Below are 23918 nucleotides of genomic sequence, written 5' to 3' on the forward strand. Positions count from 1 at the left end.
TGTGCTTGAAACCCAACAAAGTTCTAGAAACACTCTGAATAACAAAAGCACAAATGAACTAATGCATGAGGGAGAAGCAGCTGAAGGAGGAACCTCTTCTCACCTGGAAAAGATTTATCTTATTACAGTCCCCCTCCCCCACCCCACCCCATGACTCAGCAGAGATGCCCCCTCCCCCAGCCTCAGGAGCAGAGGGAACACAGAGGGGGGCCAGCCTGCCCATGACAGCAGAGCCAGCGTCCAGGGAAGACCCTTGCCTACTCCACCTCACTGCTCTCTGAGTCAGACCCAGGTCTTCCAGGATATTCTCTCAAAGGAAGAACGGACTTTTAAAAAGACTTGAACACTCAAAATCTAGAGCCAAATTACATAAGCTGTGCCATCTGACCCAGAACCCTCCTTGTCCAACTACCAGAAGCCGCCCAGATGTTCATGAGAAATTAGCGGAGAGCTGCTGAATAACGGCCCTGGCAATTCCCAGACCCTGACGTGACACAGCACATTCAGGAGGAGACGCAGTCCTTCGGGGTCAAGGGACACACAGGGACAGTGTGCACAGTGCACAGAATTAAAGACCAGCACAGGGCAGCCCCGACGCCGGGGGTGCTCCCCTACCAGGGCCGGATGCCCCCCAGCAGACCGTCCTCCCCTAATACAGGATGGAGAAGCACCGGCAAACCCACTCACCCACCGGCCAGAATTTCCAATAGCGCAGGCAACGATGCCCAGCAGGACAAGGCAGGAACCCCGTCCTCGCTAGGGAGCAACAGACGCACCTCTGCTAGGTGATGCAGGCCCCCCTGGAGAAGCCCCGCGGCTCGTGCCCACGCAGGGAACCAGCGGGCGCTTCCGCAGAGCAGGCTCCCAAAAAGGGTATGTTTGCATTCACATCACTGCACAGCCTCTAAGGAACCTCATACTGACCCCTGGCTGTCACACCTGGCCCGGCGCACAAGCAACGACGGCGGGTACGAGCAGCACCTGGAGGCGAGGGGAAGTACACCTGGGGAGGAGAAAGGTGCTGGGGCGGGGAGGGGGACACACCTCACTTGGGGCAGGGGAGCTGGTGCAGAGGGGTGGCGCCCCTGGGGAGAAGCCACACCCGGGAGGTGGAAGGAACAGGGAGGTGGGAGACGCATCTCACCTGGACAGGTTGGCACATGGGGGTATGGCGCTCCTGGGGGGGGGAAGCGCAAACGGGGGGGGGGGGGAGATGCACTCCCGGGGGAGGCGCGTCGAGAGGGGGTTGGCTCTCACCTCGCCCGGGGTGCACAGCCAGTTCCGCATAACCACGACCCACACCCAGACGGCGCGGGGCTGACGATGCTGACTCACCGTCCACCGCGCCGCCGCCGCCGCCGCCGATTCAAACGCAGCCCGCGCCCCGCCCGCCCCGCGTCAGTCCCGCCCCCGGTGACGTAAGCCTTAGATCCGCCCCGCCCACCCGCGCCGGCCCCGCCCCGGTGACGCAACCTTTCGACCCGCCCCCGGTGACGTAACCCTGAGACGAGCCCCGTCCACCTGTGCCGGCCCTGCCCCCGGTGACGCAACCCTTCGACGGCTCCGGCCCCGCCCCCGCGGCACCTGTCCGGGAGGCGCCCTATGTGTGGGCCCCCGGCGAGGCGCGCACCCCCTGGCAGCGGCACCCGCCCTCCGGCCTCTCGGCGCCTCGAGGCAGCGTGCCCAAAGCCCAGGTCCAGGTGCACGCAGGGGCTTCGCCCCGCAGGGCCGCTTTTGTTCAGGTAAAGGGTCTTCGCTCGTTCGCCCGGGGCCGACACGCTCAAGTGTCAACACGCACACCAGGACCACGCCATGGCCCGGGGCCAGGCCAGGGTCAGGATGAACACGCCCTGACCCCTGCCGTCGAGGTCACTGAGAGCCAGCTGCCCACTCGCGACAATGAGCTCCCAGGCGACTACTTCAACAGTCACTATTTTAATCTGAAGCTTGCTCATACACGTGGAAGGCAAAGGACACGAAATCTGCCAAATGGCCCTGAAATGACTCCACTAAATCCACTAACTGCACACTGACTGAGTCTGGGAACAGCACCTGATTACTCCGGGTTGCTCATTCTCGGGCCGCAGTGAATCTGAGCCCCACTATGCTGTACACGGAGGCGGCACCCAGTCTACAGCTGTGGGCCTCGGTAGGTAGGGCAGGCTCTTTCCGAGCCTGCGGGTCCCCAGCAGCAGAAAGGCGGCTGGCTAGGGCCCTCCTGGGGACAGAGGGCGGCTCTGAGGAGTCCTAACGGGGCCCGTGCTACTGGGATATGACAACGCATGATCTCGGGAGAAAACAGGAGGGTCTCCCGATGGCAGGAGCACGTGACTTTAACAGCAGCGGCCACATAAACGTACTATCTGTAAACAAGCAATGGTGATCCCGAAAAGACATTCACCTCTTCACCCCTTCACCTCTGGGTAGCTGGTTCAAGGAACACTTAGGTGAGTCAGAGAAGGACCTGCAAAATGCTCCGAGACGCACGCGAACAGGCTGAGGACCCCGACGGAAGGATGACAGCTGGGGACACTGGAAACATGCAGGTGCACTCCAGAGCTGATGCACGGGCCGCAAGGCCGCTTTCAAAGCACAGGAGCACCCAGCTCTATCTGTTCCTTCGGGGAACCCATTTAGGGCAGGGACTTCATTTCCTAATTACTTTTCTAGGATGCTCCAATGTTACTATTACTACCTTTAAACTGGGGGAAATAACCTTTACTTTAAAAAACTCTCTTTTATGGGGCGCCTGGGTGGCACAGCGGTTAAGCGTCTGCCTTCGGCTCGGGGCATGATCCCGGTGTTGTGGGATCGAGCCCCACATCGGGCTCCTCCGCTGGGAGCCTGCTTCTTCCTCTCCCACTCCCCCTGCTTGTGTTCCCTCTCTCGCTGGCTGTCTCTATCTCTGTCAAATAAATAAATTAAATCTTAAAAAAAAAAAAAACTCTCTTTTACACATAAAACGCCAAAAAATAAAATCAAAAACATCGTTCATACCAATGGCTTTCCGGCTCATTTCCAGGTGGAAACAAAGGTGTCCAGTGCCGACCTGCCCCTGCCGGACCAGATCTCCTGTCTCTAACCACACGTGTAAGGCAGCCAAGCGCCTCAGGCTGACATTCTCTAGGGGAGCCACTTAGAGACACACAATACAGACTGTGCTTCTGAATAACTAACCACCCAGCCCCTGAGTGCAGCAGGGGACCTGCTCAGTGGCCAGACTGCTCCTGGCTGCCTCCAGCTGCGCCTTTCAGCCTCCAGGTCTCCGCCGGTGCATGCGAGTCAGGGCTGAGTTTTCGAGCCCACTGGCCACGTCCAGTCCACATAAAACCAGAGACCTCTGTGGTTCAAGAGGAACGCCTCATTCACCCCCAATTCCAGGTCAACCTAAAATACACGTGTGTTTGTTTTTGCTTAAAAGAAAACAAAGATACTACGTATGAAAGAGGTAAGGCTTGAACAAACGCCCCTGGGGTAAGGCAGAGCCTGGGGGAGAGCCGGCTGGCAGTCTTCACTCCCACACGGACAGGATTTCCACAAAGGCCCAGAGCACGGAAGTGGGGGTCATTAGTTTGTGCCTGGCAAGGAAAGAAGGTCGGGGCTCAGAAAAAGCCAGTGGGGGGGGGGTGCCCCTCCCCTCCAGCTTCCCTCCCCAGAGGGCGGGGCCTGCTCGATCCCAGAGAGTTCTTCGGCAGAGGAAACAGCTCCACAGTGGAGCCCATGCAGGAACGCCAGGGCTGTGCGGGAAGACACACCCGGCCACAGAAGGTCTCGCGCTTCTAGAAGAGTGACCCTTTGAAGCAGCTCCTCAGAATGAGCACGAGGGTGGGAAGGCCAGGCTGCACCAGCAGCGCAGAGGTCACCCCAGGAGTCGGCCGTGACTCCGGAGCAGGACGGCCCATGCCTGCGCTCGCGTCAGCAGGGGGACCCACAGTGGCTCTATGGCCCTTTCAAGTCCAGGATTTGCCCTCTATTCGGCTGCTGGAAAGATACTGTCTCCTCCCTCCCCTGGGCTGGTGCCACCTCCAACTTACGTCTCGGCCACGGCCCCCATGGCTGGCAGCATGACCGGGGGGCATGAGTTTTAGGGGGTGGAAAACAACGTGCAAACACTCCTTGGCCGTCAGCCACGGACGTTCATCTCTGGGTAGGAACATACCGTCTTGGGGCTGGCCACCTGGCCAGCTCTGGTGTCCAAGTGGAGCCCCGACACAGGGGTCTTTGCAGTCCCCCCGAGTCCCCAGGAGAGAAGGAGGAAAAGAAGGAGTGTGCCCCAGCGCCCCGAGCACAAGGACGGACCGTGCTGGAGCTACTGGGCCGGAGTGGCTTCCCTGTCCTGCCCACGACCACACCGTCCTGGCCAGCCCTGGGACAGAGAACATGCAAAGAGCCGTGAACAGAGCCCTTGCTGAGTCTCCCTTTACCGGGACAGAGCTGGGGGCTCGGGTCAGCCTGGCAGTGTGGGCCCTCTGCAGCTTCAGCCACACGTGGGACCACCCAGATGTGGCCCTAGGGGCTGGGGGCCTGCACAGCAGAGCAAGGTCGCCCCCTCCAGCTCCACGCGCCTCCCCTACCCGGTGCTTTCAGGACAGCCCACTCCCTCGGACAGGGCTCCAATCACATGGGTCATCAGTCCCCAAACCCTCAAGGACTCCCGGCAGTAAGGGCCCCTCAGCCGTACCACTGCCCTCGGCGGGCCTCATCCCCACACCCCTCCACTCTTGTCTTAGGGCCAGGTGGCTGCAGCCTGGGGGAGGGCGGGGGTTTCTAGATCACAGGCAATACAGCCACGTGACGGATGATCCCCCCCCCCCCACACACACACGTGCCTTTTCTACAACAAATAGATTATTCCTGAAAAGATACAACATGAGTGCGGAGAAGTTGGGAGACGAGAGGAAGTTGGAGACCTACCTGGGGCGGGCTCGGCAGCACCACCGGGGGGCTCGAGCGGGTGGGCGCGGGCCGGGAGGGTGGGCAGGGCGGTCGGGGAGGAGCTGCCGGAGCCGGCGCTGGACGCCAGGCTGGACGCCACGCTGGAACCCACGCTGGGGGCGAGCGGGTGAGCCACTGTGGACACTGACAGGTGGTTCTGTGCAAAGAGACACACACGAGGTGAGTAGATGCGCGCGGAGAACAGCAACGTGACAGCTCGGTGACGGGAAGCCACGGTGGGGGGGGGGCGTGGAGCGGAGAGAAGCATGCAGAGTCACGGACGGGATGGTGGGCTAACTTCTATCCTCAAAGCAGAATATAAAGAAGTTCGACTCTTCCAAATACTCCACGGGGGCTTTAAATGCCTAGTTGGTTACGATAACCAGGACAGGGTCACTAGCTCCAGTCACCCAGGGATGGGCACAAATGCATCTAGAAATGTCCTATTTAGTGAGCTTTTCTGCAGAAATGGTTTTTAAGAGCAGACACATGGCGGTAAACAAAAAATCCACCAGAAGGGATCAGCAGAGAACCAACACCGCTTCTGAAAACAGAAAACTGACGGCAAGATCTCGTAACCCGAGAAAGGCAAAACGCACGGGGCAACGCACAGGAGCTTCATTCGGCAGCTCACAGATCAGAACCAGCACAGTCCTGGAGGACGGCCGGCAGTGTGGACGGCACACTAATGACCCACAGGACAGGCTGCAAGCCAGGGCTCGGGGCTAGAGCGCGCCCCCGTCACCGCACAGTCGGGACCCAGAAGCCACACCGCAGGGAAATGTGTGACGTCTGGTTTTTGCTTCAACACGAGAAAAGTCAGCTTTGGGCAGGGGCTACACCACCACTCGAGGGGGACGGCTTTCCTGGTCTGTCGGCTTAAGTGAAGCTTTCCACGATAATAAGAATGAATATGTGTTTCGTGAGAGAGGGAGAGACATCCAGCACTGGACAGTTTCTCCGAGTGAGCGTTTCCCGGATGGCTGGCTCTGCTCCAGACGGGCCCCCGGCGCAGACGTCTGCCGCGAGCGCCCGGGACGCTGGGACCCAACGCTGCTGCGTGTGCGCGGCCGTTTACACGAGCCCGGACTGCACAAGTCTGCAAAGCGAGGTCCCCCGGTGCTCCCGGGGCTCAGGCTCAGAGGTGGGCCCGCTGCTTCCAAACCTGGGGGGGGGGGGTTCACAGGCTGCCTGCTCCATCCCCTGCTCTGTCCCCCCGCCGGGCTGCGTGCCATCCCCAGCTGAGGCAGGAAGGCGGTGCAGACACCTCACAGTCCACCCCACACTCTGAGCCAGGCCGGGAGTCATTGGCCAGAGGCACCTGCTATGGCTTCACCCACCCAAAAAGTCGTAGTGCAGGGAGACATACCCCTCAAAGACCTCAGGTGACGCTTCATCCTGAAACCTAAGGACACCCTCACTGGTGTCTCCCCTGAGGCTACAGGGAGGGAGGGCCTGGTGCTGGCGGTTAGTCAGGTGCCAGAGGCAAGGAAGGGGTCCCCAGAGGGCTGCTGGGCTGGCCTCCAGCCACGTTCAAACTGGGGGTCCCAGGGAAATGCTGGGAGCCACTCCACTGACCTGGCGATCCCCGGGGCTGGCTTTCCAATCTTCCCACTGGGCACTTGCTGTCCCTGGAGCCTGGCTTAGGGACGGGACAAAGAGCGTCTCTGGGCGCGGTGGGCCCGCGCGACGTCCCTGGGGTGGCCTGCATGCCGGCAAAGCCTCTCCCGGGGTGTCCGGGCTGGCGGGTGCCGGGGTCCCCCCGTGCACCGGCTGTGTCCTTGCCAACGCTTCGAGCTTCAGATTCTTAACGAACATCTTACCATTTTCCTCTCTTTGAAACATCACAAAATAAGTTGCATTTTTACTTTCAGCTCCTTTCTGATTTCAAAGCCGCTGAGACTAGAGAACCTACACGAGTTGTTCTGGACCCTCCAGAGAGTCCTGTGAGGGCGGCCTCGGGTGGGCGCCAAGGCGACCAGGGCAGGGGGGGACCTGGCGCGTTGCCCGCTTAAGAATTAGGAATAAAGACCATAGCACAGACCTGCGACGAAGCGATGTGCTCGCCCAAGAGGGGGCGCATCGGCTGCCACACGGCACCCCCAGGCCTTCCGAGCGCGGACGGTGAAGGACAAAGCCCAGTGTTCTGAGTGCTGAGAGCAGTGGTGGCAGGTGCTAGTCAAGGACCCGTGTCCTCATGAAAAGGCGACATGTGCAGACGGACCCGGACGCAGGGGAGAGCACCGGGCGAGACAGAGAGTCCGGCCAGCTACCGGCCGAGGACAGGGGCCTTGGAGGGGCTGCCCCTGCGGGCGCCGGGAGCACAACTTCCGGACCGCGAGGGCGTCCGTGGCTGAAGCAGCCCTGTAGGCAGGGCTCTGTTCGGGCAGCCCCAGGACACATGCAGACGGGCCACGATGGGCACCCCTTGCTCTCCACGGGCAAATATGGGGAGGTTTTGGGTTTGTTGTTTCCAAAGTGCATCACCAGTATTTTTTGAACATGGAAACAAAAGACCGTGGAACAGGTCGGTTTAGAGGAAGGTAATGACGCCACAAACGGACAACGGCCGGATGGCTCTGGGCCAAGAGGGACGGCATGTGAGCACCAGCCGCCGGGGCCGCCCCCCACAGTACCTGCTTGCCGTCCTGCTCGCCGGCCCTGTGGCTGCCCTCCGCAGGGGACTCTCGCCGCTTCGCCTGCAACAGAAGAAAGCAGCAGCGGTGGACTCCAAACATACCCACGCCTAAGCCTCGCTCACAGCGAGAAGATGCCGAGTCTGCAAGTCTCAGAGAACAGCACAGGTGTTCAAGCCGCTACCCTCCACCAGGTCTGAATTCGTCTCTCACACCTGCTCACTGACCTCTGACCTCCGGTGCACGTGAGGGAGGGTGGGAGCTCTGCGCCGTGCCCCCCCCCCCCCCCGCCCCCAAGCCCCCGGGGGGTCAGGCCCAAGCCTGAAGCAAAGGGTTATTCCACTGAGCTCGCTGAAAGCCAGCGGGGGGCGAGGGGTACGTTTCTCTGTGAAGGTGTGTCCCCCCCACAGCCACCACACACGCCAGCACTGCGTCCGCGGTACAGACCTCGCTCGGCAACCCCGACATCGCCTTTCCCCATGCATTCCTATCCCACAACCGACCGCCCTGGAAACAGGCTCCTTCCCCTTCATCGTCCACTTCCGCACGTTTCCTCTGCTACAAGGACATTAAGCCCCAGGTCCAACTGCTTCTTTGCGTCCTGCTTCCTCCCTGCGAAGCCTTTCCCACAGATAAGTCACAACCCTTTCCTCCCGCTTCTCTTTTATCAGCTTGATCTGCAGGGGCCCCGGAGCTGAACCCAAGAGGGTAGTGGGACACGTCTTCCCCCCACACATATAGAAATCCTGACTCTGAGGAACCACCGCCCAGGAACGCTGTGCCCAGTGAAGGCTCGCCCAGAGCTCAGGACCAGTAGCCCCCAGGGCAACATAAACACTAACACCGCAGACCAAAATGTCCTTCAGAGCTAAGGAGTACCCTCATTTTCTGGACTCATTTTACAAGAAATGAACTCGTAGTAATGGCGGCTCAGGGCATCCTGACCTTTCTTCCTTTCTTCAGAAGAACCCAGAGCGGTCACCAGGGGCGGAGGAAGAGAAGGTGCCCATGCGAGCGCGGACCGAGGCCCCTTACTTCTACAGGCCACAGGCTCAACCCGGAGGTCATCCTGGTACTTCTGAGTCCCTTGCATCTGTCTCGTTTAGAAGTGACCTCCCACCCGCACAGCAGGGTGAGGGCCTCCGAAGTCAATGACCAGAGACCTGAGTTTCTATACTCCAGGCTAAGTGATACAGTGAGGAAAGAGAGTTATCCCGAAACCATTCTGCTTGCCTTCGGGACACAGGGCTCCCCGCGGGGGACCTCGCCCCTTCATCCAGGCCCCTCCCAGTTGCGGGGGCCTGCTCCACGCCACACTCTGACACCCGGTGTCGGCTGTCCCGATGCCAGGCCGGTTCCCACAGGCTCTGCCTGGGCTTCCGACCGACCGCTCTGAATCAGGGTGCCCACAACTCTCCTCGGGCTCGGCCACTTTCTAGAACAGCTCACAAGACTTTGGGAAGCACTTACTGGCACTTACTGATTTGTCATGTGACAAACGATAGGGCAAAGAATACAGACGCCAGGGACCGATCGGGAGAGGTCCAGAAGAGCCCCGAGCGCAGGCAGATGCCACCTTCCCAGCACAGAGATGCTACCAACCCCGCACTTTGGGGATTTTCATGGAGGCTCGTCCCATTAACTCCATCTCCAGCCCCTTCCCGGCCCCTGGACCACGTGGGGTGGTGCAGAAAGTTCCAAGCTTCTAACCGGGGCTCGGCCTTCCTAGTGACCGCCCCCGTCCAGGACCTACGAGGAGGCCCCACCCAGAGTCACCTGCTCAAAAGACTTACCACCCAGGAAACGACCACGGTTTTAGGAGCTGTGTCAGGAAGCGGGGTCAGAGCCCAATATACGCGTTTTCTATGATTTCGCAGGATCACTAGCACATGGTGAGCTCTGGGCAGACAGAGCCAGCCCACACTCGGGCCCCGAGGCAGGGAGCGTGCCGTGGAGATGCTACTCCCCTCCCCTGCCGATAAACACAGGATTCCAACCCCAGACAGAGTTCTGGAACCCAGGACCATGTCTACACACACGGAGACCCCCGGTGCTTCTCCTCAGGCGTGGTGCCCAAGGCGTGGACACGGTCAGGGCGGCAGCAGTCAGTCCGAGGGTGCACCAGAGGCCCGTGGTTTGCGTGCTGAGCCTCCGTCTACACAGGCTGTTCACAGTGCAAAGGAAATAGTGAGGGACATGCGCTATGCACAAGTCAAGATTTGGGTTCTGACGTCCGTCCTTACAAATGACGATACTTGGGAGTGAGGCAGACCGAGCTGTCTGAATGAGAAGCCTCCATGCACAGTGCCCACCCCGGCATGATCTCCTCGTCCAGACCTGGTGCCGTGGGGTGGCCAGGGGCTGGTGAGGCCGCTGCCCCCCACCTGGCCATCCTGGAGGGGCCGCTGCAGCAGGAGACCTCAGGGAGGCAGAAGCAGGGCTCTCGCTGGGGCAGAAGCTGGCTCCAGCTGCCGGGCTGGCCGTGCCCCTGGGCTGCCACCAAGATCGTCCATGAGGGGGCCCAGAAGTCAGAGCCGACCCACGAGACAGCACTGGCTTGTCTCTTACTCTTCGTGGAGACGACTTCATGGGAGTGTAAGCTCTCCGAAGTGAAGGGCTCCATGGCGCTCAGCACGGGCACAAGGTCGTGTGACCACCAGCTCCACACAGTTCACACGTCCATCCCCCCGGAGCTCACCTGCGGCCCCGGCACCTGCTCTGCACCCTAGCGGGTTAACTTCTTAAATTGCATAATAATTTAAAAACCATAAAAGACGCCCTCACCAGACCACGTGTGTAGGCATGGGCATACTGTTCCAGCACCGCCCCCCAAGGGGCCCGGGGCTTCCGTCTGGCATGTTGCCTTCCCAGGTACAACCCCTCACCAGGCTCCATTCAGCCCAGGCCCTCAGGGAGGCCAAGCCAGTGGCCCTCTGACCACCACCTAAGCCCACAACTGCCATGGTCCCCTGGGAGCCACCAAGGAGTGGAGAGAGGGAGGGTTTCCTGCTGTGCCCAGTGCCGGGCTAGGCTACTGGCTGGCTGGTGGTCCAGAACACTCCCCCGCTTGGTCAGCCAGGGGACGCCTGGCTGGGTGTGTGCAGACGGACTGGGCGTGAAGGGTCAGCGGCACAGGGACTGGGCCCTCACCAGGGCCGCACGGTGAGGGGAGCCTGTGTGCTGTTGGCACGGGGGCGCGAGAAGCAATCACGCTGGACCCCTGGTGCTTCTGAGCCAGGCCTGCGGGGACGCAGAGGCACACGACAGTTCTGGTCTTTGGGCTTTACCGTCTCAGGCTCAGACAGCCCACTGCGTGCTGACCCACCCGGCGTCCAGCCATGGCCAGGTCGCCTCTGGCCCGGGACACAGGGAGGCGCAGAACAGACTATGACTGGGCGTCTCACCGGCCGGGCTCCTCTCAAGTAAGTTCCGCCCAGGTTTTCCTCACCTTTCCCGTGTTACTCTTTTTGTAAAAAAAAAAAAAAAAAAGCCCCAAGCGGGAAGGTGGGCAGGTGGGGAAACACCTGTGTGCTGCCCGTTTCCTCACCCGGGGGCACTTTCCCGGCAGCCCTGACAACGGCCTCGTCCCATGGGAGGGGTGGCCCTCGCCCTCTTGCAAGCGTCCAGCAAGAGCAGGCAGAAGGAGCTGCATGGTCAGAGTGACGGGCGGCCGCGAGGTCTGAGCCCCCTCCGCACAGACACTAGGGTCCTGACCCGGCAGCGCCATCCGTTCCCTGACACAAGCGCCCCAAATCTCTCAGTGCCTGAAGCAAACCTGCAGCACCAGCCCGGGGCCCAGACCGCTGGGGCCGCCCTCCTGGCTGCTATCGAGGGACCTGCCCTGCCCGACACCACCCCTCCCGCCACGGCTGGCTACCCGCCAGGAGTCCCACCTGGACTCGGGGCCCCTTCTGGACGCTCAGCCCGACACCGCGTTTCCTGCGTGGCCGACGTGTGTGTGTCAGGCACGGCTGGGTCAGCCCACCCAGGCCAGAAGCCGGCCAGGCTCTCATGGACTTCGAGAAGGAGCTGCCAACCCCACAGGCCGACTACGCACCCACATCACCCAGAGATCACATAAATCTGTGTCCTAAGCACTCGTGCCCTGGGGCACCCTCCTCAGGGTGCTGTCCACTTACGTGTGCGGGCTGGCCGCTGCTGGCCGCGGAGCTGCTGGCGGGGGTGGGGGCCAGGTCTCGGCAGCCCCAGCCATTGGCCATCCCGAGGCTTTCTGTCAAGAAAGGAAGGCAGAGGGCTTTGAACAACCATGGGCTGCAAACAGAGCTGTGTGCAGGGTGACCCGGTCCCAGGAGCCCCGACGCGAGGGAGGGAGGCTCGGAGACCACAGTCTTCCCAAGCGACGGGAGCAGGGAGGGGGCGGCTGCAGCGCCACAGGGAACAGCGGGGTCTCTGGGCGCCAGTCCTCAAGGACTTGAGGGCGAGAAAAAGGAAATTTCAACAAGACCAGCCACCCTCCCGGTTACAATAACAAGCAGGAGGGAAAACTGGAGTTTGTGACGGCCGTCACTGAGCCAGAAACCTGGGCCCACAGGGCAGCGTGGCCTCTGACCAGGAGGCGGAGCCAGCCCAACGTGCCCCTGGGAGGGATGTCGGGTGCTGCCAGCTCCCCCCCTGCCCCAGACGCGGGGAGAGCCGGCGGGGGCCGCAGCGGCAGGCACCGGGCACTTACTGTCCGCATGGGCGAAGGCGCAGAAGGGGCCCCGCGGGCAGCAGCCGGTCTGCCGCATGTCGTTGCACCTGGTGGACTTGTAGATCTAGGACGCGGAGGTCAGACGACAAAATGAACACAAGTCAGAAACAAAACAGGGACGCCTGGGGGGGCTGGTTGGTGAAGCGTCCGGCTCCTGGTTTCGGCTCAGGTCATGATCTCAGGGTCGGGCTCCCCCCACGTGGCGGTTGGGAACGGGTTTCCGCGGGAAGCCAGGAGTCGCTGTGGCACAGCGCAGGGGATCCCTGCTCCAAATCTCGGCGAGGTCTCCTGAGAATGGGGTGCGCACGTGGCCCTGTGCCCCACATGCCATGGTCCAGAATCCCCTCCCTTCCACAGAGCAGACCAGACTGTCCTTGAAATCACAGGCAAAGTCAACTGACCACTTGGCGTTTTCTGAAAGAGGTGCCCAATTCAGCGCTCGGTATACAGCAGGCACTCAAGAAAGGCCCATGACACGAACACATGCATGAGCTCCATGGCCAGCTGTGATCCACTCCACTTGGTCAAAAATACTCTCACGGTACCAACAGCACTTGGTTTTGGCCACCAGCTCACCACGACCCTCAAGATCCCGCCAACCTTCCCCCACAAATGCCACTAACTCCCCTCTGCTCTTTGCCCTCTTTCCGTGGGGCTGCAAGGACCTTGGGCCAGGAGCAGCCCTCTGCCCACGCCCATCACCCGGCCTGGGCACTGACGGGTCCCCATCTCCTGCTCTCCACTGCTCCACCCCCGCCCCCTGCCGTCCCCACACGGGCTTCCTCCTGCAACCCAGCCCCGTTCACAGGGACCGGCACCTTGCACCCTCCCTGACTGCCCTCCTGGTGGGAAGCCTGGCCCTGGTCCTCCATCCTACACCTGCCTCTTAAGGGGGCTGATTCGCTGGGGTTTTGTTTTTTAAACATTTATTTATTTGGCAAAGAAAGAACACAAGCAGGGGGAGTGGCAGAGGGAGAAGCAGGCTCCCAATGGAGCAGGGAGCCCGACGCAGAACTCGATCCCAGGACCCTGAGATCATGACCTGAGCCGAAGGCAGACTCTCACCGACTGAGCCACCCAGGCGCCCGGTTTTGTTCGTTTTTTAAAGATTTATTTATTTATTTACTTGAGAGACAGAGAGCGAGCGAGCAGGGGAAGGGGCAGAGAGAAGAATCTCAAGCAGACTCCTCACTAAGCGCAGACCCCCACGCAGGGTTTGATCTCACAACCCTGAGATGATGACTGAGCTGAAATCAAGAGCTGGACCCTTGGCTGACCGCGTCACCCAGGCGCCCCTGATGGTTTGTTTTTCACAGAAATCCAAGTGTGTGCTGCTTTGCTCGGGCGATGTCAGCTGACCCACACCTTCCAAAGCAAGGACCGGCCTTGACCGGCCCCGGGGCGGGGTGACCTCTGAGCCCCGGGAATGTCCTGCTTGGGCAGTGTCTCTGTTTTTTTTTTTTTGTTTTTTTTTTTAAGATTTTATTTATTTATTTGACAGAGATAGAGACAGCCAGTGAGAGAGGGAACACAAGCAGGGGGAGTGGGAGAGGAAGAAGCAGGCTCACAGTGGAGGAGCCTGATGTGGGGCTCGATCCCGTAACGCTGGGATCACGCCCTGAGCCGAAGGCAGACGCTTAACCGCTGTGCCACCCAGGCGCCCCTTGGGCAGTGTCTCTGTTTGCCTGGTCGTGGGCCACACCAGACAGTAACAGCGTGGTTTACGGTGGTGGCTCTGGGCCACGCGGCATCAGCTCAGCCTCTGGCGGGCTGTGGACTAAGGTCAGCCACGTCCACGTGAGCCCGAATAAAAACCCTAGACGCTAAGGGCCAGGGGGTTCCCTGACTGGTGACACATCACTGTGGGAAGAAGTGGGCACTGTCCACACGACCCACTGAAAGACGGAGCTGGGCGTCAGTGCCTGGTGTCCCAGGGAGCCCGCCCCACGCGGGACCACGCTCCACGCAGGACCCTGCCCTCCACGGATTTCAGCCTGTATCCTGTCAGTAACGAGCCCTAACTGTGGACCTCACAGCGCTGCTGAGCTCTGGATCACAGGACCCCCAGACACAGAAGGAGACCTGGCCTCGCACAGGCTGGCAGAGGCGCCGTGGCTCCCCCGGCAGACGGGCTCGTACCTCGGGGTGGAACTGCTGCTCCGCGCGGGAATGGCAGTACTGACAGCTGTCCCCGCTGTCACACCTCGCGGGCTCGCCCCACTCGTCACCGTGCTTCACGCTGGGACACGGGGTGGACCTGGGAGATAGGGTGGGGTCACTAGGGACAAGAGCAGGCGTCCTTCCTGCATGCCCGTGGCTGTTCGTCTGTCCAGCTGTCGAGGGTCCCCCCTCGCACGCGGGACAGCGCACACAACCCTGGTCGCACGGCTCTTTCCTCACCAAGACACGCAAAAGCACACTGACAGCCACCGAAACCCAGACAGGGACTCAGGCGGCCTGTTTTCATTTTCCACAAAACACAGAGTAAGGCTGAGTCCAAGCGCCCCACGCTGCCGTGAGTGTCATGTGGGGAAGCAGCCGGGGACACAGGAGGCCGGGCCCGCCCCACGCAGAGCCCTCGCCCTCGAATCCAACCGTTTGAGCCCACAGTGTGAAAACCCACCCCAAATCCTGATTCTTTGCGGACTTGCCGGAAGCGCTGTTGTCATTTCATTGGTTTCATGGAATAAAATTACCGGCAGGAGAAAATAAGATCTTATTATTGTTCTTTGGCACATTTTCTATCCCTTTGATACAGAGTAAATTCATCTGATCTCCTCCAGCAGACCTCTGGCGAGTAACACTTGGAGGCCCCTCAGCCCCAAAACGAGGTGGAGAGAGCCCTGGCTGTCGTGGACCAGCTTGCCACATGGGGGCGGGCGCTCTCAGGCACGCGAGGCAGCACCGAATTCACGCAAGGAGAAGGCGGAGCTCAGGCTGGGACAGGCCCGAGCCCCAGGGCCTCACCTGTACTGGAACCTCCTGGGGTTTCGCCGTCGGTCCCTGCTGTTGTGGTAGTGAGGACACGCGTAGCCCTGGCGACACAGCCGCGGTGGCTTCGGGCACTGCTCCGTCTTGTAGCTGCCCAGCACAAAGTTGGTGTCTGAAAAACAGGGGTTCACGTGGGAACGTGGACACGCGCCCACACGGCCCAAGTATCCGTCGATGGATCAACACAGTGTGTCCACCCCACGGCCACGCGCCACCGCAAACCGGAGGAACTCGAGAACCTCTGCTCCAGGGGAGGGCCGATACAGGAGCCTAGCGCCCGTGTGGTCCTGCTACAGGAAAGGTGCGCCCTTGGCAGGCCACCGACAGCACGGACGCGGGTGCGGTGGGGGCGCAGGGCTGACCTGGGGGCCGACGAGAGTCTCAAACTAGCTCCCAGGGCTGTGCGACCCCAAACGTCTGAAAACCCCTGAAAACCCCTTTGACTCTGATGTAAATGATGGACTTTGGGTGTAAGGGCACGTCCTTGTCGGCTCGCTGGCGGGGACGCGGAGCACACGGAGTCACGGGGTGTGTGGGAACACTCCGTACTTTCCCATCAGCGGAACCGAAAACTGCTCCCAAAACAGGTCTGTTTTTTAAATGGGTAATCTCACGCTCTTTTTCATCTCAAAGCAAAAACAAGCAAAAGCCACCGGGGTCATTTAAAGGCAGGAACTGATGAGAGGATGTTCCTAGAAATCATACCACTGTCGGGCTGGGTAATGATGGACCAGCGCTGGGCTCCGTGCTGAGGGACAGCAAGCAGTAGCGGGAAGGACAGCCTGGCCCCAGAGCCCCGAGCCACGCCACCCGGCCCTCAGGAAACGTCTCCAAGTCCGGCCACGCCAGATTCAATGTCCGATAGGTCATCAAAAGACAAGAGAGGTAAACCACACAGGAGGGCATGGAGAGAGCAAAAGGGGTTTGAGGAACAAAAAGGCCGACTTTGAGAAAATAAAAATTATAGAATATTGACTCCCAAGTACTGCCCGCGTGCCTGGTACAGACACGAGGTCCTGCCGAGTGCCATGAAATGGGCAGAAGTGAGCCGTTCAAGGCAACCAGGGGACACGCACGCTTCTCAGTGCCTCCAACGCTGCGAAGAGAATGTGAAGACCAGGTGTCCAGAAAGTCACCCGCGAGCGTGTGGTCCCGGCCCCTGGGGCGGTGAGGACGCACGCGGTCTGCACACACCCAGGCGTGCAAACACACCCCAGAAGCAGCACACACATCCCACCCCCACGGCAGAAAGCATCCAAAACACAGCCTATGAGCCCGAAGTCCGTCAGAAGCCGACGGACACAGACACGGCGGTCGGTCCCGACAGCGGCTATCGGTGGGAGAAGACACGCGCTGGCCAGCCAGGACCTGTCCAAAAAGCTACGTCCTGGATGGTTCCAATTACGTGACACTCTGGAAAAGGCAAAGCCCCGGGAACAGAACGACGGCGTAAAGGACCGGGAGTCGCCAGGAGCTGGGGCAGTGGCGCCAGCCTGTACGACCCTGTAGGGCAGACACATGACACCCCCGCCCAGCGCGGCCAGAAGCCCTGAGAGAACCTGTGCTCCTGTGCTCACTACTTAGCGATGACGTAGGCATCTCGGTCCCCTGATTCTAACAAATATATCAGGTCAGTGCAAGTGTTTATAACATGGAAACCAGGAGGGGGGTCGTGCAAAGTGGGTACTACCTGCAACTTTGCCATAAACCTAAAGAGCCCAAAATAAAATCTACCAATTAAAAAGCCAACCCCCACCGCAGCCCAGCTCCAGGACGGGAATCCCAGGAAGGAGCTGTGCCCGAGACGCGGTCCGCTCTCTGGCGGCAGCCAACGGCTGACCTCACCCAGGAGACGCTGGGGTGAAGGTCAGAGCAGCCCTGGGGACCAGATGCCTGGGTTCAGATCCCACTCGGCCGCCACCACCTGAGGGACTGGGGGTAATGTCTGCCACTGGAGACTCAGTTTCCCCATCTGGTCCCCAGATGAAGGGGTTGAGGTGCACTGTGTGGTCGCTTCACAGAGACGAGGGCCCTCTGCCCCCCTCCGCGGCGGCCTCGGGGTTACCTTGCCACCGGGGGTCCTCACCCAGGATCTTCTCAATCATGGCCTGGCTGGCCAGGACCCCGGGCTGCAGGTCAGGGATGCCATCCACACCGCAGAGCTGGCCGTTCTGCCAGACTTCCTGTGCCTGCAGCTCCCTGCGAGCAAACAACAGGCGGGTCACAGCTCGGCCACCTCGGCCTCAGCCCGTCGGCAAACAGGGACGATCGTTTGTCTGTCACTGTGTGGAGCTGCCTAGAAGGTTCTGGACGGGCGTCCCGTAGGCCTCGGGCACAACCCTAAATCTGACATCCTCGGAGCGGAGTTGTGTTTAGCGAGGACCTGGCCGCCTCCCTCAAGCTCAGCCCCGCGAGCTCCCACGGGCACACGCATCAGAAGAAAGGAACCGCCTCGTCAGGAAGCCGGAGACAGAGCGCCCGCAGCCCCGGGAGGGGAGCGGGGACGCGCCACACACCTGATGTCGCACACGGGCGGCCGCAGGTCCAGCGGGCCGTGTGCGAAGGCGCAGTGCAGCCCGTTCTTCACGCAGTGGCCCCGGGCGTCCGTCTCGTGGATGCACGTGCCCGTCTTGTAGTAGCGCAGGTGGTACTTGCGCTCCGTGTCCCCGGTCGTCCGGTGCAGGTACGGACACCTGGGAAGCAGAGGGGCCGACACAGGCCATCTGAGGCCTTGGGACTGGGGGGCACCCTCCGCATCGACCTGCCCCACCCCGTGTCAGGAGCTGGCCAAACCCCTGCTCTCACCGTGGGACTGCCAGCCCGGGCAGAGCACCTGTCCCCAGGGCACTCAGACCCCTGGTACACATGGTAGAAAATACACCAGATCTCCCTGAAAATCATCCTGCGTCATGTTGTGAACACGGACAAATGAGGCTCTCCCCCCGGACATAGCTGTGCCCTCACTGTTTCTGACAAGTGTTACCAGACGAGGGATTGGTGTCACTCCCATTCCACCCAGGGACCTCTGGGGACCCCTCGAGGATAGGAGGGGCCTGGACATGGCCGGAGGGGGACGCTGGTGGGACAAGAGAGAAGCAGATGCGGGGGATGGGCAGGGTCATGTGTGGGGGCTGAGCCACTCACTTCCAGGGGGAGTCCACATGGCTCCCCAGGCAGCGAAGGGCTCACGCCAGGGGTGGGGGTGGGGGGCAGCAGCACACGTGGAGCCGGGCCCCAAGCCCACCTCGGGGTCAGTCTGTCTAGTCAGGAGCGGCAGACACAGAAGAGCAAGAACACGCAATGGAGCCTGAGCGAGCCCTGCCCCCGAGCTGCCCGAGGAGTGGGGAGGGACTCTGTCACTGCCCGTCCCCTCCAGCGATGGCCGCGGAGCGCCACCTGAGGCTCGAACAAGGCCCAGCCCCACCTCAAGGCCTGCGAGGTTCCCCACACACAGCAGGGACCAGACCCAGAGAGAACTACTCCGGGGCTGCTCACTCTCAACCCCTCTCCCCTACGGTAAGGAAACGCAGGCTCGGCCCTGGCACAGGGCACCCAACCCTTCTGGGGCACCTGTGGTGTGCACAGCACGTGAAGACACACAGGACGCCGTGCCTACCAGGCCAGGTCCTTTGGAACCAACCAAGCAATAGCCCAAAAAGAAGCCAATGGGCGGGCCGGCCACGTCTGCTCCGGGTGTGCGCCCAGGAACACCGGAAACACGGGATTCACAACAGCTTAGGCCTCTAACGACCCAGATGCCCATCAGCTGATGAGCGGGGAGGCAGAAGGGGGCCCGTCCAGACTGCAGGACGTTACTCAGCCTCAAAAAGGAGAACATTCCGATGTATTTTACAACATGCACACCTTGAGGACGTTCTGCTCAGAGAGAGAAACTGGACACTATGGGACGATGGCCGTACGATGCCACTCCAGCCGGTCCTAGGAAGTCCAAGGCAGAGCGACGGGAGGAGGGAGCGTGGGTGTGAGCGGCCGGGGGAGCAGCGGGGACCTAGTGCAAAGCTGGAAAGAGTCTGGAAGCACAGTGGGGACGGGTGCACAACATGGTGAAAGTGACCACTGCCACCACAACGCACACGGAAACACGGCAAAATCACACATTTCACATCACACACGTTACCATAATCGTCGACAGAGCCCCTGGGGCCAGAGGGGAGAGAGGAGAGATCTGATCTGCTCATACAGAGAAGTGCGCTCGCGCAGCGTTTTCACACCTCGACACAGCCACGTCACGGCGCCCAGACCAAGAGGCCAGAGCGCAGCCGCCCCCGGGACCCCTAGGACGAGCCCACAGGGGAGGACGCAACAGGCCCTCGCAACAGCAGAACTGGAAATGAGGCCATCGGGCACACAGGCCCCTCTTCCAGTCAGCGTCCCGGCAAACTCTGCACAACAGCAGCGGCCACAGGCAGTCCCCAAGGACGTGCGGGAAATGGAGGAGGTCCCGAGACAGCTCGCTCCCACGTTGTGCAAAGGAAGAATTACGACCTTGTGGCTACCACACACCTGACACAGGAGACCCCGTCCCCGGGAAGGCCGTGGTGCAAGGGGCTTCTCCGCACCATGTACTAGCGTGCATGCTGGCGCCTCCCCCTCCAGACCCCTCTCCGCCCAGCTGTGTTTCACATTTCCCGTCCCTCCACGCTCTACTCTGCGTGTACACGATGCACTGGCCTGTGACTGTTTTAGGCAGCCACGTGGCCAAGGCTGTCACAGAGAGCTCTGCCACACTGGACAGCCCGGAGGAGAACATGAGGCCCCCTGCTTTTCACACGACGGTAGAGGCTGACGCCACTGGTAAAGAGTGCTGAGTGTACTCCTTGGAAGTCCCCGCCTGACCTCCCATCCTGATGTCATGATGCCATGTCTCAGCCCTCCCTTGCTTCATAGCGGCCCCTCGGCAGAGCACTAAGCACCCTCTAGTTTCCCCTCTCGTGCCGTTACCAAAGCAACCAGAACCTGGCCCAACCCCCCTGCCTGGCCCTGAGCACTGAGCACAACCACTGAGCACGGAGCACCAAGCATGAGCACAACCACTGAGCACGGAGCACTGAGCACAAGCACTGAGCATGAGCATGACCACCGAGCATGAGCACCAAGAATGGAGCACAAGCACCGAGCATAGAGCACCAAGCACGACCACCGACCTTGGAGCACTGAGCACAACCACCAGGCATGGAGCACCAGGCACTGAGCACGAGGACCAAGCATGGAGCACAAGCACGACCACCGAGCACAGAGCACTGAGCACAACCACCGAGCATGGAGCACCAGGCACTGAGCACAAGCACCAAGTATGGAGCATGAGCACTAAGTACAGAGATGAGCATGACCACTGAGCATAGAGCACTGAGCACAACCGCCAGGCATGGAGCACCAGGCACTGAGCATGAGCACCAAGCATGGAGCACCAAGCATGACCACCAAGCATGGAGCACTGAGCACAACTGCCAGGCATGGAGCACCAGGCACTGAGCACGAGCACCAAGCATAGAGCACAAGCACGACCACTGAGTATGGAGCACTGAGCACAACCACCAAGCATGGAGCACCAGGCACTGAGCACAAGCACTGAGCATGAGGCACAAGCACGAGCACCAAGCATGGAGCACTGAGCACAACCACCAAGCATGGAGCACCAGGCACTGAGCACGAGCACCAAGCATGAAGCACAAGCACGAGCACCAAGCATGGAGCACTGAGCACAACCACCAAGCATGGAGCACCAGGCACTGAGCATGAGCACTGAGCATGAAGCACAAGCACGACCAAGCATGGAGCACCAGACACTGAGCACGAGCACCGAGCATGGAGCACCAGACACTTAGCACGAGCATCGAGCATGAAGCACAAGCACGACCACCAAGCATGGAGCACTGAGCACAACCACCAAGCATGGAGCACAAGGCACTGAGCATGAAGCACAAGCATGACCACCAAGCATGGAGCACCAGCCACTGAGCACGAGCACCGAGCATGGAGCACCAGCCACTGAGCACGAGCACCGAGCATGGAGCACCAGCCACTGAGCACGAGCACCGAGCATGAAGCACAAGCATGGGTACCAAGCATGGAGCACTGAGCACAATCACCAAGCATGGGGCACCAGACACTGAGCACGAGCACCGAGCATGGAGCACCAGACACTGAGCACGAGCACCGAGCATGAAGCACAAGCATGAGCACCAAGCATGGAGCACTGAGCACAACCACCAAGCATGGAGCACGAGGCACTGAGCATGAGCACCGAGCACGAAGCACAAGTATGACCAAGCATGGAGCACCAGACACTGAGCATGAGCACCAAGCATGAAGCACCAGACACTGAGCACGAGCACCGAGCATGAAGCACAAGCATGACCACCAAGCATGGAGCACTGAGCACAACCACCAAGCATGGAGCACCAGGCACTGAGCATGAAGCACAAGCACGACCACTGAGCATGGAGCACCAGCCACTGAGCACGAGCACCGAGCATGGAGCACCAGCCACTGAGCACGAGCACCGAGCATGGAGCACCAGACACTGAGCACGAGCACCGAGCATGGAGCACCAGACACTGAGCACGAGCACCGAGCATGGAGCACCAGGCACTGAGCATGAGCACCGAGCATGAAGCACAAGCACGACCACCAAGCACAATCACCGAGCATGGAGCACCAGCCACTGAGTACGAGCACCGAGCATGGAGCACCAGCCACTGAGCACGAGCACCGAGCATGGAGCACCAGACACTGAGCACGAGCACCGAGCATGAAGCACAAGCATGAGCACCAAGCATGGAGCACTGAGCACAACCACCAAGCATGGAGCACGAGGCACTGAGCATGAGCACCGAGCACGAAGCACAAGTATGACCAAGCATGGAGCACCAGACACTGAGCATGAGCACCAAGCATGAAGCACCAGACACTGAGCACGAGCACCGAGCATGAAGCACAAGCATGACCACCAAGCATGGAGCACTGAGCACAACCACCAAGCATGGAGCACCAGGCACTGAGCATGAAGCACAAGCACGACCACTGAGCATGGAGCACCAGCCACTGAGCACGAGCACCGAGCATGGAGCACCAGCCACTGAGCACGAGCACCGAGCATGGAGCACCAGACACTGAGCACGAGCACCGAGCATGGAGCACCAGACACTGAGCACGAGCACCAAGCATGGAGCACCAGGCACTGAGCATGAGCACCGAGCATGAAGCACAAGCACGACCACCAAGCACAATCACCGAGCATGGAGCACCAGCCACTGAGTACGAGCACCGAGCATGGAGCACCAGCCACTGAGCACGAGCACCGAGCATGGAGTACAAGCATGACCACCGAGCACAAGCATGGAACACCAGGCCCAGAGCACAAGCATGATCCCTGAGCGCAAGCACCGAGCATGGAGCACCAGACACTAAGCACGAGCACCAAGCATGGAGCACCAGACACTGAGCACGAGCACCGAGCATGGAGTACAAGCATGACCACCGAGCACAAGCATGGAGCACCAAGCATGGAGCACCACGCACAGAGCATGAGCACCGAGCATAAGCACAAAGCACGGAGCACGAACACCATTATTTCACTCAGGGCGTGACCTCAAGACACTGGAGGGCTCTTGCTTAATGAAGGAAAATGGCTCCACCTTCGGAAGGTCAGAGAAGCAAGGGGACACAGCGGCAAAGCCAGAACTCTCCCTGGGGCTGGCAAGAGCCGGAGCTCAGCCCAACACCAGAGATAATCCATGGGCCACTGCTGACCCCGCCGCACCCACGGTGTACCCAGGTGTGACTCGGTTCTGCCAAGCACCAAATTCAGGCAACGCCCTTGGTTCTCAAGTCGTCTGCCACCGCTAGTGACCCAAACACTGGAATTCAGCCAGGGTTCCGTCAGGGGCGTGATGCAGCAGCACATACAGGACGTCAGCACAACCCTAATGCACTGAAACCCGTGAGCAAGGAAGGCGGGAGCAGGGAGGAACAGACTGGGGCTCGCAACTGTCCCCTACCTCTGCAGGAGAGCCTGAAGTTGTGCCCTTCCCTCTGGCAGCCCTCACCAAGGTGGGTCTGCAAAGGGACACAGAGGTGGCCCACCAAGCTCAGACCCATCGCATGCCAGCAGCGGCCAGGGGCACACCGGGGTGTGCGTCCCAAGCCCCTGAAGGGCTGGCCAGTCCCAGAAGGTCTGATGCTCCCAGTCTAGGTGGGAGCCTCAGATCCCACCTGCAGGAGGACCCCAGGTGACGTCGATGCTGCTGGGCTTTAAGGGACCCTCAAGTACAACCTGACTCCCTGCCAGCGCCCAAGGGGCTCAGAGGTGAGGGGAGACCCAGACACAGCACACAAATAACAGGTGCAAAACAGGACAAACTGGCCACTAGGCGCAGCCACGGAACACGGGAGACAACAAACGTGAACGAAGGGAGGACCCGTGGGCTGCAGACAAGTGGGGGGCGGGGGGCGTGGGCAAGTGGGGCTTCCAGGGAGAAGCTTGAGTGTCATCGCACACCCGCCCTCCTCTCGGACACTAGGGGACAGGGGCTGCCAGCTAACCCCACGTTGACCACGTCCACCCCCTGGCCCTGCACCCCCAGTCTCTCGACCTCGGAACCAGGCCAGCGACCCCTCGTTAG

The 23918-nt window shown here is 60.7% G+C and overlaps 1 protein-coding gene across 4 annotated transcripts in view; it reads right to left on the minus strand.

The window, feature by feature from the left end:
- Nucleotides 1–23918, minus strand: part of UNKL (unk like zinc finger) — a 37323-nt gene that overhangs the window by 8126 nt on the left and 5279 nt on the right. The window contains exons 3-10 of one of the 4 annotated variants that reach the window (XM_026484952.4): nucleotides 17790–17966; nucleotides 17339–17472; nucleotides 15250–15385; nucleotides 14422–14539; nucleotides 12262–12346; nucleotides 11711–11802; nucleotides 7572–7634; nucleotides 4915–5092 (exon numbers count right to left, since the gene is read on the minus strand). In XM_026484952.4, the coding sequence (XP_026340737.2) occupies nucleotides 4915–5092; nucleotides 7572–7634; nucleotides 11711–11802; nucleotides 12262–12346; nucleotides 14422–14539; nucleotides 15250–15385; nucleotides 17339–17472; nucleotides 17790–17966 (983 nt within the window). Of the gene's footprint in view, nucleotides 1–1257; nucleotides 1363–4914; nucleotides 5093–7571; nucleotides 7635–11710; nucleotides 11803–12261; nucleotides 12347–14421; nucleotides 14540–15249; nucleotides 15386–17338; nucleotides 17473–17789; nucleotides 17967–23918 lie in introns of those variants that run through there. The other 3 variants (XM_026484954.4, XM_057315160.1, XM_026484955.4) reach the window with 3 other exon arrangements.

Source organism: Ursus arctos, unplaced genomic scaffold, assembly GCF_023065955.2.
Source record: "Ursus arctos isolate Adak ecotype North America unplaced genomic scaffold, UrsArc2.0 scaffold_2, whole genome shotgun sequence".
NCBI lineage: Eukaryota > Metazoa > Chordata > Mammalia > Carnivora > Ursidae > Ursus > Ursus arctos.